Source organism: Rhodnius prolixus, unplaced genomic scaffold (genome assembly GCF_049639745.1).
Source record: "Rhodnius prolixus isolate KJV_2025 unplaced genomic scaffold, Rpr scaffold_5, whole genome shotgun sequence".
Taxonomy (NCBI): domain Eukaryota; kingdom Metazoa; phylum Arthropoda; class Insecta; order Hemiptera; family Reduviidae; genus Rhodnius; species Rhodnius prolixus.
In genome coordinates, this window is record NW_027411624.1 from 25,860,597 (window position 1) to 25,873,397 (window position 12,801).

The 12,801-nt window shown below is 30.7% G+C and overlaps 2 protein-coding genes across 17 annotated transcripts in view; one reads left to right on the forward strand and one right to left on the reverse strand.

The window, feature by feature from the left end:
- The window catches only part of brun (trafficking protein particle complex subunit brun), a 48,195-nt gene that overhangs the window by 24,539 nt on the left and 10,855 nt on the right, over positions 1–12,801 (reverse strand). Inside the window, exons 24-25 of one of the 16 annotated variants that reach the window (XM_074136266.1) lie at positions 10,854–11,042; positions 9,403–9,583 (exon numbers count right to left, since the gene is read on the reverse strand). The exons of 13 other annotated variants lie outside the window; for them this stretch is intronic. The gene's annotated coding sequence lies outside the window, so the exon portion shown is untranslated. Of the gene's footprint in view, positions 1–9,402; positions 9,584–10,821; positions 11,043–12,801 lie in introns of those variants that run through there. 2 more of the 16 variants (XM_074136267.1, XM_074136268.1) reach the window with 2 other exon arrangements.
- LOC141458375 (hexamerin 70a-like) lies at positions 1,595–12,731 on the forward strand. The gene is made up of 9 exons (XM_074136273.1): positions 1,595–1,828; positions 3,623–3,753; positions 3,840–4,173; positions 5,154–5,653; positions 5,753–5,917; positions 6,581–6,709; positions 9,091–9,406; positions 10,654–10,790; positions 11,561–12,731. The coding sequence occupies exons 1-9, from the start codon at positions 1,720–1,722 to the stop codon at positions 11,840–11,842; spliced, it is 2,103 nt and encodes a 700-aa protein (XP_073992374.1). The 5' UTR covers positions 1,595–1,719; the 3' UTR covers positions 11,843–12,731.

Consider the following 12,801-nt stretch of genomic DNA (forward strand, 5'->3'; position numbering starts at 1 on the left):
GCTACGCCAATGGTTCCCTACCAACTAGATTTTAGTATTATGAAAGATTTTGTTGTTTGGTCTAGAGGTTAGCTCGCTTTGTAAATTGTTATAAATTGTAAATAAAAATTAAAAGCCCACGAGATGAATGAGCGGAACAGTTCACGTACCTTTATTTCTAATTATTGAAGATATTGAAGTTATCTTTTAGCCATACTCATTTTTTAGTAACACTAAAATTAGCGAGTAAACACTATTGGGCAATAAAACACTCTAAAATTATTTACAAATTATTTTTCAATTTGTTCAAAGATAATTTGCAAATTAAACAAAAATTTTTAAATGAATTTGTAAATTAAAAATAGAAGTGGAAAAATGTAAGTTGATAGAGACCGTAGTAAGACTGTAATACAATAATTATTGGATTTTATTAAGTGTTGACAAAAATGTGAAATGGAGAAATTTATTAACAATTATATCTATTGCAAGAAAATTCGTGTAACTTTATTTTCATGACGATAGTTTCGTCAAAACAATTTCGGAGGTTGAGAATTTTTGTTTTTCTTTTCATTTGGAGCATGTGTTAGCAACCCAATATAATTTTGGAGTATATCTGCCCAGCCTACATATGCCGGAAGAGTTATTCATGCAGACAGCAGACAAGTGAGGCTTTTGATTATACCAATCCTAAAAAACTGTGCTAATTTAACATTTTTAGTACAGCTGGAAGCACATGCATGGCGAGAGCCTGGCAGATAATAGCCTTTGTAGGTTCAGACAAGGAGGAGGAGAAAGCGGCACTGCATGTGTTGTGTCAGTGCGAAGGGCTTGTCATCTAAGGATGTTACTCCTGCGGGAGGAAAAACCAAGGCCTGAGAGCTTTACCAAGAAGCCGCTCTCCAGAACTACTGGAGAGTGGGCTCTAGAGTAGTGGGAGCCACAATAGATCCATTGGGTCGCGGAGGCGTAGGCCTTCAAGGCCGCTCTGCTAGAATCTATCTAAAGCTGGTATGCGTCTCGACTTAACGAAAATGGCAGTGGTTTATCTAAAAGTCTAGAACATAGTTTACCTTCTGCTTAGTATATATGACACCTACTCAAAGTATCTCGAAGGCGCGATTTAAAAAAACGATAGTTTTGTTAATTAAAAAAAATCAAACAAACAAATTGTCATTAACGTTTAGTAAAATCGCATTTCGATTAGTGCATTTCGTCTAAATTCTTACTGTCACATGAAGATCTAAATAAAACTGTATCGCGTCTCATGGAAGAACGTGAACGGAATTTCAATTCTGCGACATTATACTACTTCCGAGACATAGTACTCTCACACAGTCATACACACTTCACTCAATATTCGACTGACAAGGTGTTTAATTTTAGGTTATCACTTGAAGGAAATTCATTAAAAAGCCCTTGTCATTAAGATCATATTTTTTCCATCATCAATAAAAAATTGTAATTATTCTAAAATGATAAGATTTTAATTGAATATTGATTAGTTTAAATTTTATATTATTTCTACATTTAGAATATAAATTCTCACTTAAGTGTCAGTTAACTTTGCGATAAACAATATCATTGTCCTTGGGCATTCACAACATCCCGTTGCAAAGAGGACGTTACCCGAGTAACAAGATTATAATACATACGTTGATAAAAATAAGATTCTTTCTTTATTTATCTTGTATGCACTATATAAGCAATTACTTGTAAATTGTATTGGTAGTGATTAATGCAATGTTGTACTGTCACTTAGGCAAGATGAAGTTAACTGGACTTTCCATAGGCATTTTGCACATTACTCTATTTGCAACTGTTACCTTAATCAATGCGGAAAGGAAACAGGGTAAGTGCTTTATTAATCGTATTAAGGGTTTAAATGTTCACAAATATAAATTTTACTAAAATAGAAGATTATTTTATAACTTTACAGTAAGAACCTTTTATTATATAAATTGTAGGAATTGAGCCATTAAGTAATCTTGACATTTTAATGGTAAAATTATTGTTTTCAAAAATTTGAAGAATTTAATAAGAGTTTCAGGTATACTTGTGTATTTCAACATAGTTTAGATAAATTATTTTATAAATTTAATAACTTAGTAAAATACTTTATCACGAGAGAATGTTACAATAATGTACAGTTACTGTCTGTCTACCATATAAACGGCAAGACTAAAGATTGATTTCAAATTCTTATTTTTCTAATTAAATATTTAGATAGTTTTTTATATAGTATACTTTAATTATTTAGTTAAAATCCAAACAAATGTATAGCACTGACAAAAGAAGCTACAGCAACCATGGCTAAACAAGGCCACTAATTACATTTAGGCCATAAAAGACTACCCAAAATTTTAAAGGAGCTAATGTTCAATCTAAAAGGCTTTTCTGGGATAACCACTTTAAAAGCCTTGAAATACTTATACAGTCGAACCTCGCTTAACGAGCATAATTCGTTCCAGAACCTTACTCGTTACGCGAAATACTCGTTAAGCGAAACAATTTTTTTCATATAAATTAAAATAAAAGGGGATAATTGCTAGATCAGCCACACTTACACCATTTTCTCGTTTCTCAATGATTTTACGTTTCAATTCTAACGTTATTTTAATTCTTTTCGAAGCCATTTTGTTAGAGGGATAACAAAATAAACACAATAATATTTAAACACAAATATCATTATATGGACTTCCCCTATACACCACTCATTCGGTGAAGTTCGGTTTCGACTGTATCAATGCATCAGATACGTGGAGAATATGAAACGCATATGCGTAAACAGGAATGACTAATCGAAGAATGCGCAGTTTTCGATGAGTCAGCGAAAACTGCGCAGTCAGCGAAATGTCATTAGAAAACTATCGTTATGCGAAACATCGCTCGCTATAAGAATCAATTTGTTTTACTCGTTATGCGAATTACTCGTTAAGAGAGGTTATGCGAGGTTCCACTGTACTTATTTATGATTATATCAATTACCATTTAGTAAAAATATACTGCAATATATTTGTCAATTAGATTTAGTGGAAGTAGGGGCAGTAGCTTTTCCACATTTAGAAAGTAAATCATAGTTTACTGTTAATCTTCTAGAATTTATCAGTATTTGTAGATGGTTTTATTGACTTTCTCATTATCTTTCTTATCTTCTTTGCCATATTTCTAATTTTTATCAATTAAAAAGTTTTATTTAATCAGTAAAATATTTTATTTATTATCAGAAAAGGGTTATTACAGGGCGGTGGATCTGAAAGCAAATGTTCCTCTTTCGAGTCCAGGCGATGCTGCCTTCAGGATTTCTTTTTCTAAAATCCTCTACAACTTACTGCTAGGTGGTAGGCATTGTTGGTATCCAATACGAGATAGTATTAGCAGTGGCGTTGAGAATGCCTTTTTTTCTCATGCATCCTTCTACGCACTTTTTGTTTGGTAAACTAAATTCTCAATAAATTTACTGTCTTTTTCAATTCTAACGTAACCCTACTGAATAAATAAGAGCTTAAGACTATAAAATGAAAGCGTAGACACTACAGCACATTTTCATTGGAGAGAGTAACTGTCAAAGAGTTATGACAAGACAGTTTTAAAAGAGTTATAAAGGTTAATCTTGAGTAATAAACTGTCCTATATTATGTTACAGCTGATGCTAACTTCGTTTTACGACAAAAACAAATACTGGATCTTTACGTTGGGATAGGGCAATCTGACTACGATTACTCCCTGAATGAGTATTCTGATTTTGATATTAACGCTAACTTGGATAGTTTTAATGTAAGCACTCTCAGTCTTTTTGTTAGTATTAATAAAAATAAATTTTACTAGCATTATCTTTATTAATAAAAGATGCATACTTTCAGAAACCAACTATAATAAAGGAATTTCTCAAAGCATACGATCGCGGCTTTCTACCAAAAGATGCTCTATTCTCAATGGGTAGTCCACAAACAAGATCGCAAATAAGAAAACTTTTTGATTTATTTTATTTTGCAAATGATTTTGAAACATTCTTTAAGGCAGCAAGTTGGGCTAGAAAACATATAAATCAAAATCAATTTGCATACGCATATACACTCGCTTTATTACATAGAAATGATTGTAGGCATTTCTCAATACCACCATTGTATGAGATTTTCCCAACATATTTTGCACCCACCGACCTAATGCATCAAGTATATGAAGCTAAAATAAAAGGTAATGTTAAATATTTATTAAATAAGAATATCAATTTCTGATTCTGATATCCCATTAGCACTGGAAAAATGAAATAAATAGTTATTTATTTAACAATTGTGGAAAATACTTTACAATCGAGTTAAATATTATTTTTTTTCTGCAACCATTAGGGTTATTAACTAAAATAAAAAACTAAACAGGAATCACTAGAATCCATTTTAAATTTCTATAAGGTAACACTATAACCTTTTTAACTGCTATAATTAAAAAAATCTAATTATTTATTAAAATATGATTTTTATTTCTATATTCCTTTCAATTTTTATTTTATTTTTTTAATATTCGTTTTTTAATTATTTAGTTACGTTAAATAAGCTTATTAAAGTTTTACAGAAAATATTTAATAACAAAACTTCTTATATCAAGGAAGCACAATAAAGTTTTTTCACTCACTAGTGAGGAAAGTGACACTAATGGGAATTTTTCCCCACTTGTGAGGTAAAGTTGGGCATTACACAGCTGATTTTAATTGAGTAATGAGAACATTCCTACATGGTTGCATAAAAAAGTAAATTACTTGGTTACCAATTAAAGGAAAAATTTGGCCTCCCTAGTCCGATAACGAAAGAACCCTGCCCATTCTGGCAGTGCACGAAAAAACATAGTGAGCATACAAGAACCAATGATGGCCCAGGGGACGTACCTTAACCCCTTGCTACAGAAGAAGCCTACATTATTATAATATTTTTGTAATATTCAATGTGTTCGTTTCCGAAAGTAATTATTTGTGAATCCATTAAAATAAGAATATTATTAAATTAGTCAATTTATCAAGTAGTTAATTGTCTAATTCTGAAAATAATTAATTTTTGTATTATTCCAAAAAAATTTAACCATAATTTGACAGCACAGATCATAAAATAGTCGTAATTACGTTTTCAAAGAACTACAGCAGAAAAAAAGATTAAAAATAATATAAGATGTTTTTGTTTTTGCAGACATAACAAAAAAGAAATTTATCTACAATAATACTGGATACGAATACAATTACAACCCCAATGTGTTTGGTGGTCCATTAAGTCAGGATGCTGTAGGACATATAGATTATAAGATCAGTTATTTTACAGAAGATGTTGGCTTAAATAATATGTACGCACTTATTATGCTTAGACTACCATCTTGGATGTGTCCTTACAGATATGTAGGCACAAATTTGTATAAAAGAGGTGAAACATTCTACTTTGTACATCAACAACTCTTTGCAAAATACACTCTAGCACGTTTGGCAAATGGTTTACCATTTACCGAACGTTTAGAATGGGATCTGCCAATAAAAGTAGGATACAATCCAAGAGTTGCTCATTACAATGGTCTGCCGTTGCAGACTAGACCTGATAATCTTGTACCAGAACATTTTAAAAAAAGTCACGTAACTAAGGCAAAATTACTTGAAAATCGGATTCTTGATGTGATCGATTCCGCTTCCGTCTGGGATACTGTAAGTTTATTTGAAAAATTTCTATTATTATTTGCCACATAAGTTTGCATGTGATACTGAATTAGTAATGACTATTTTTTTTTCCATTTCTACTTGAAGGCAAATTCAACGTTGCTTCCACTTGACGATGAAAATGGTCTGGAATTGCTCAGCAGACTTATATATGGTACAACTGAGAGACCTAACAGAAAATATTTCCCTAGTTACTACTGGCACGCCATTGAAACTCTTGGATATTTGGCCACTACCTCCAACGAACATAATGTAAGAAATAAACAGATTAGATAAAGACCATTTCGGAAAATAATTGGAATTTTACTAGAAAATACAAATACTCGTATACTTGTATTTAATATTGTAGAAATAGAGATACCTACAATAATTCCATTTTTAAAAATGTAAAGTAACGACTATTTTTTTTCATACTGACTTTACGTCAAACTACCAAATTAGGGGCCGCGGAAGGGAGTCGAATAGCAAATATACTTTACAATAAATTCTTTTTATAACCATTACACAAAATCCAAGACCTAGACTGGGAATCGAATCCAGTACCACAATATATTTTGCTATTACTTTAATCAATAAAAACCTAATTAAAACTGTTCAGTAGGGCAGTTGTATAAGGGTTGATCGAAAAAGCGTAAAGTTGAAAAATACTCAACTTTAATAATATTTATAAGTAATAAACAGTTTTTATTTTTAGACAGGGGTATGTCCATATATTTTTTAAAAAATATTCAAAAAATTGTAGCATCTGAAGATTTTTAGTAATGCTATAAGTAATGTGCAATTGAGCAATAAATAATTGCTCAATAAAGGAGAAGGATTGTTCTGTTCCAGACTTCCTTCGTACTCGTTATCTCAAAACTTATTTGAAAAGTGTGTTTTTTAATTAATAATACTAGTGTATGTTTTTGGTTTCAGTTTCAAGGTGAAGCATTAAGTACTTTACTGACAAGCGTGAGAGATCCTGTTTTTTATCAATTCGTTAATCGCCTTCTCTCGATCTATGAAGGATATACTAAACAGAGATTTCCTTACACAAAAGAACAGGTAGGTTTGGGTTAAAAATTAATTGTTTCTATAAAATTAGAGTATAATATTCCCTCTACTCACCCCACCACAACCCAAACAGGGTTTGATTAACTTCAAATTAAACATTTACCTAAAATTCTTTTGACCTAAGCCAGAGTGGCGTTTTTTCCACTGGCAATATTCTCCGATAATAAGTAAACAAAATTTGCCCAATTTTATTGTTAAAACCGTTTTAATGAATACTCAAAACGAAAGGATTCGTCACTACCAAGCTAAAAAACAAAATTATGTAATGATGCCAATGCTTAGTTAAACAATTTTTTGTTACTTTTCTTGAAAATAATCATAAAATTTATATTTCAAACTAATAATGCTGCTTTTAGAGAAGTCAATCTTAAGAGCATAGGAGTTGATTCCAGTGGATGTGAGTAAAATTCTGGAAAGCTATAAAAGCAGAATTGATTTTTTTTACTTATTATTAATTATTAATCAAAAATTGATTATTGCACTCTATTAATCAGGTAGATTCTGATTAATACTTAGAAAATGTTCGTAAACAAGGTTTTTTACTTTATTCGCAATTGTTTCAAAACCGTGATGAAAGAATTAAAAAAAACAAAAAACAATAATATACATACATATGTACCTGACTCTAATTAAACCAAAAGTACGGATTTACTTATATTTTCAGATGTAATTTATCCTTTTGTTTAGAAATTATGAAAACATTGGAAACAAATATATTTTTATATTCAGGGTGAACCAGTTAGTATTGTCAATAGGCCTACTGCGTGTAGTACATCTAAAGTGGAATTCAATGACGTATTGGACAACTTCATATTTTCCACTGTTCTTGAGTGACGTCACTTTAATTTTTTTTCTAAAATCATTACTTTTTTTCCAATAAAAATGTTATTACTCAGAAAGTTTTAGTCCGAATTCGATTCTGATGACACGATTAGAAAGACAGATAAATTTTCTAAAAATTGTTACCATTTCGAAGCATAAGTTATTCTCCAAACAGACTCAATCTTCCACCGGAACCTAGGAAAATAAAATTAATCGAAATTTTTAAGAAAACTCATTAAGCCCTTACGTGAACATTATCAGACCTAGGTGCTGGCACTTTTTATAAAAGTTTCCTTGTTTAATGGGCTTTCAAACGGTATATCATTTTCCAGGATTCCTTTTATCTTCGTATGAGAAATTGCGTTTGTTTTGCAAGAAAACGTGTTCACGAACATACAGCAGTGATATTGTATTGTGTTGTTTAATTCATTAAACTCTTGTGGATGGAGCTGTAGTCAATTTTTAAAGTAGATTGTCTTAAAATAAGGTAGTCTAAGGTTACTTATTGCACATAAAAAAAAAAAATCTTAACTGAAATATTTGACAAAATGTTTGATTTTGAAACTAAGCAAATTAGCCTTCGATTATAAAAATAGCACTTGTTTAAAATATTTTCTACATTTATCAAATATTTCAGTTTAGATTTTTATTATTATTATTATTATTTTTATTTTTTTTATGTGCAATAAGTAACCTTAGACTACCTTATTTTAAGACAATCTACTTTAAAAATTGACTACAGCTCCATCCACAAGAGTTTAATGAATTAAACAACACAATACAATATCACTGCTGTATGTTCGTGAACACGTTTTCTTGCAAAACAAACGCAATTTCTCATACGAAGATAAAAGGAATCCTGGAAAATGATATACCGTTTGAAAGCCCATTAGACAAGGAAACTTTTGTAAAAAGTGCCAGCACCTAGGTCTGAAAATGATCACATAAGAGCCTAATGAGTTTTCTTAAAAATTTCGATTACTTTTATTTTCCTAGATTCCGGTGGAAGATTAAGGCAGTTTGGAGAATAATTTATGCTTCAAAATGGTGTCAATTTATCTGTCTTTCTAACCGTGTCATCAGAATCGAATTCGGACTAAAACTTTCTGAGTAATAACATTTTTATTGGAAAAAAAGTAATGATTTTAGAAAAAAACTTTAAAGTGACGTCACTCAAGAACAGAGGAAAATATGAAGTTGGCCAATACGTCATTGAACTCCACTTTAGATGTACTACACGCAGAAGGCCTATTGACAATACTTACTGGTTCACCCTGTATATATGTGTCGCAGGAATGTTAAATAATTGATTTTTTTCTTTGATTTTATCCAGCACTAACCTAACCTGGACCAAACCACATTTTCAATTAATTTTTTAATATCAGAATTTTTGCATAACTGGAAAGCAGAAAGTAGACATTTTATAACGCAATTTTCCAGATTAAAACAAACAAAAACAAAAAAAATGCAAAATTTCTGAAAACGTTTATAAAAATGTTAAAATTTGTTCAATTTTCAATTAAAAGTAATAAACAAAACTTTTTTTACAGTTGAGTTTCCCTGGAGTTTCGGTAATAGATTTTCAATATGACGAGTTTGTAACATATTTTGAAAAGTTTGATTATGAAGTAACTAATGGAATACCAATGAAAGATCCTTACGATTATACCGATTATATATATCATGCACAGCAATACAGATTGAATCATAGACCGTATACTTTTAAAATTACAATAAACAGTGCAAAACAAACAGATGCTGTTGTTAGAGTATTTATTGGACCAAAATATGATTCAGAGCAGCGTTTGCTAAACTTAGAACAAAGAAGACTGGCGTATATGGAACTTGATCTATTCTCAGTTAAATGTAAGTACTGATTACCTAAAATATTTTACAATGTAAGTACTGGATAAGCGATCACTCATTTTCTCTAATAGCACAATATTGCCCATCGTGGATTTTGTGAGAACATCGGTCAAAGATAGGTTGGGCCTCAACTTTGCCAAAAAATGTTTTAGATTACAAAGGTTGGTCTTCATTTCTCTGTAAAGTCATTAAAAAAGTAATAAAATAAAAATTTCAAGTCAATTAAAAATAAATTTTCCTTTAAGGGCAAACGACAGGACTCCAAACAAAATGATAAAATAATTGAATCCGAAATGATAGACAGCATCAAAGATTATGAATATCTGCCTTAGTATGCACGTTTTTCTTCATACTCTCCAGTTACAATTTTCATTCAGTCAAACCCCGAGAGAGACGGTTTATTTGGTAAATTATATAGACCAAGCAAAAATAAACAATTTTTTGTAGCATAAGAACTACCTTAGGGATTATAACCTGCGACAAAACTCGTACAAAAGTAACCTACCTCACTAATACACGATTAACCAATCTCTGATGATGACGAAATGAGATATCAGTAAGAACAAAGATATTTTTGTTCATACAATTTTGCACATTTCTGGGCTTTTTGGATTTGTTTTTTGAGAAATGAAAAATTCTTATGATATATGGATGTATTTATATTTATTTATGGATAAATATCCACAAAACCCAGGGTAGAAGAGAGAGAGGCTTCCTTTAAGAAAAAGAGTATTTTCTATAATTCCAAAACGAAGCTTTAAGTTTCAACTCTTTTTTTTCACAAAATAGGTCACAAGCAACTATCTTTATATATCATTATAATGTTAGTAAGTGTGAAAAAAAGTGTGATTTGTGTCAAGAGGAGGGTAGAAAGTGCTACTATCAAACGCTTCAACAGTAAAAAGGCGTTTGTTCACAAAAGAATCGGTCTTAGTATTTGTAAAATACAGATTAAGCGTACAAACATTTATATTTTCATGAAAGCTATTGGAACAGACAATTCTAAGGTTTAACATTATAGTACCTTCAATTTAAAACGAATGCAACTATAAAGAGGATTGTATCTAATTTATTCAAAACCTTAATTAGCTATCTTTGGATATAAATCTATCAAGGAAATGTGTAATTTGAAAAACTGAAATTTTCAAAAATTGTTCAGCACACGCAAGGCTAGGATTGTAAACCTATGAATTCAAGCAAAAGCAATTTTTATTTTAAAAATATTTAATAAATTATTTTTGTTTCAGTGAAATATGGTAAAAACGTATTTGAACGCAGTTACACGGATTCACATATTTTTGGACAGGAACCTGAAGGTTTCCGAAGTATGTATCAAAGATTGGTGAAAAGCATTAACCATTCGGAACCCTTTTATATAAACGAGGTAAGATTATTATTTTTTATTCAATAATTACCTATTTTATTCAAAATCGAACAAGTGTAATACCAGTTAAGAGCAGATAATGATCGAGTACAATTCTTGAAAGAACTTGTTGTGAGACTTGCTACTTTTCAGAAATTCTTCAGATTTATTACGTCGTAGCCTCTGTATTAATTTTTGATCTCGATTAGTTTCGTACTTTGCTTATCCTCAGCATGTCTTGACAGCAGTGACGTAGCTCATTCAAAATATACCCTTAAACGATACGTACATTAACAATTTCAAATATAAATATATACGAAACGAACTGGCAGCGATAATACAAATTTTTTAAGCTAGCAGAATTCTCGGAAAAAGTCGATGAAAAAGAAAAAGGTAATCATAAAAAAAAAAATCCTATAACTCAGCAACCAATCAACACGTAAGGGAAGGGATTAGCTATGAGGTTAGCATACTGGACTCCCACGCGGAGGTCCCGGGTTCGAATCCAGCAGCTGACTCTTAGATTTTCTCTTCCTAGGAGCTTCTTACAGCTCACTGTCCGGTGATGGACAGTGTTGTCTGTAACGAGAGAACACTGACCGGAGGCCGGCAGTGCACTGGAAAAAGCTCCGGGCGCTAATAACCTCAGCTGTTGATGCGCAAAAAAAAAAAAAAAAAAAAAAAATCAACACGTCTTTATGAATTCAAATGGCAAATCTGTGTGTTCTTAGATAATCTGTTTTGTCGACGTCTGAATCATTTAAACTGTCTAAATTATTTTATTTTTACAGAGGCATTCTTGTGGAGTTCCATACAGATTCCAATTGCCAAGAGGATGGAAAAGTGGTCAGCCATTTGAAATTGCAGTTACAGTAAGTCAAGCTCTGCTAACAGATGTAGAGCAAAAAAATGGTCCTTTAGGACCGTGCGGTACGGCCAATAGTCTAGATAAGAAATCACTTGGTTTTCCATTTGATAGGCCGACAGAGGAAAGTAGATTTTCTCTTCCAAATATTCTATTCAAAGATGTTTTGGTATATCATAAAGAAGAACCTAACTACTACAGAAGTTAAAAAATAAGAAAGAAAATTCAAAATTCTCCAGAAATATTTTAAATTCTATTTGAAAGGTTAAAGCAGTGTTAGACAAAAAAATATATTCTCTTTTAATGATATTAATAATTAATAAGTTATTTTCAGAATTATAAGAAATCAGCATCATCTAATGTCAATCTAGTACAATGCAAAAGTATGTCACAGAAATGTATGAAATGCTATAATTCTTCTATAACATCAAGAATTTATGTTTTGTAACTACCGGTAAAAAATAATAGCAAACTGAAGTACACACTGTAAAAGTTTTAGGGCAAAAATTTAGAGATAATTCAGACCTAAATAATCGCCCTAAAATTTTAAAGCATAACTTCTTCAATTTTTAATTAAGGGAAAAATATAAGACTGAAAAAATATTACTTTTTTAATTAACATTATATGAAAGTGAGGACAAGTGTAACCGGAAAGTAAAAAAATATAATGATTAAATGAATAAATAAATATTAGAATAACTATGACGTCATTATAACAATTTTCTTAATGATACCTCTCCACATTTACAGTTCGTACAGAAGGAATTTTTGGAGAAAGGGTACTAATTTCACTATGAATATAATGTTCTAATGTTGTATTTTAGGATTTGCAATAAAACGCAATGTGTTATAACTGTTGTAAATCATTTTGAAACATAGAAACTTTAAAGCAGGAATTTCAACTACATAACGACGAGAAGAATAGTCCCCATTTATTTATTCTATTTGACAAAGAATTTTCGTACCTAATTAGAAATAAATAGATTTGAAAGTTCTACTCATTTGTTCAAGGTTTTTGTTCGCACACTTACTTCTCGAAGTGATCTATTTATAAACATTGGATATAGTTTACATAATATACATTTTTAGGTAGTTTTTATCTTCTTTTTTTTGTGTGTGTGTGTGTATCCTCTAGTATTTTTTAACTTTTAAGCAATCATACAGCGT

Coding starts and splice junctions, on each gene's coding strand:
- LOC141458375 (XM_074136273.1), top strand. CDS start 1,720: ATGTTGTACTGTCACTTAGGCAAGATGAAGTTAACTGGACTTTCCATA. Junction 1,829..3,622: donor CAATGCGGAAAGGAAACAGG/GTAAGTGCTTTA, acceptor ATTATGTTACAG/CTGATGCTAACTTCGTTTTA. Junction 4,174..5,153: donor ATATGAAGCTAAAATAAAAG/GTAATGTTAAAT, acceptor TTGTTTTTGCAG/ACATAACAAAAAAGAAATTT.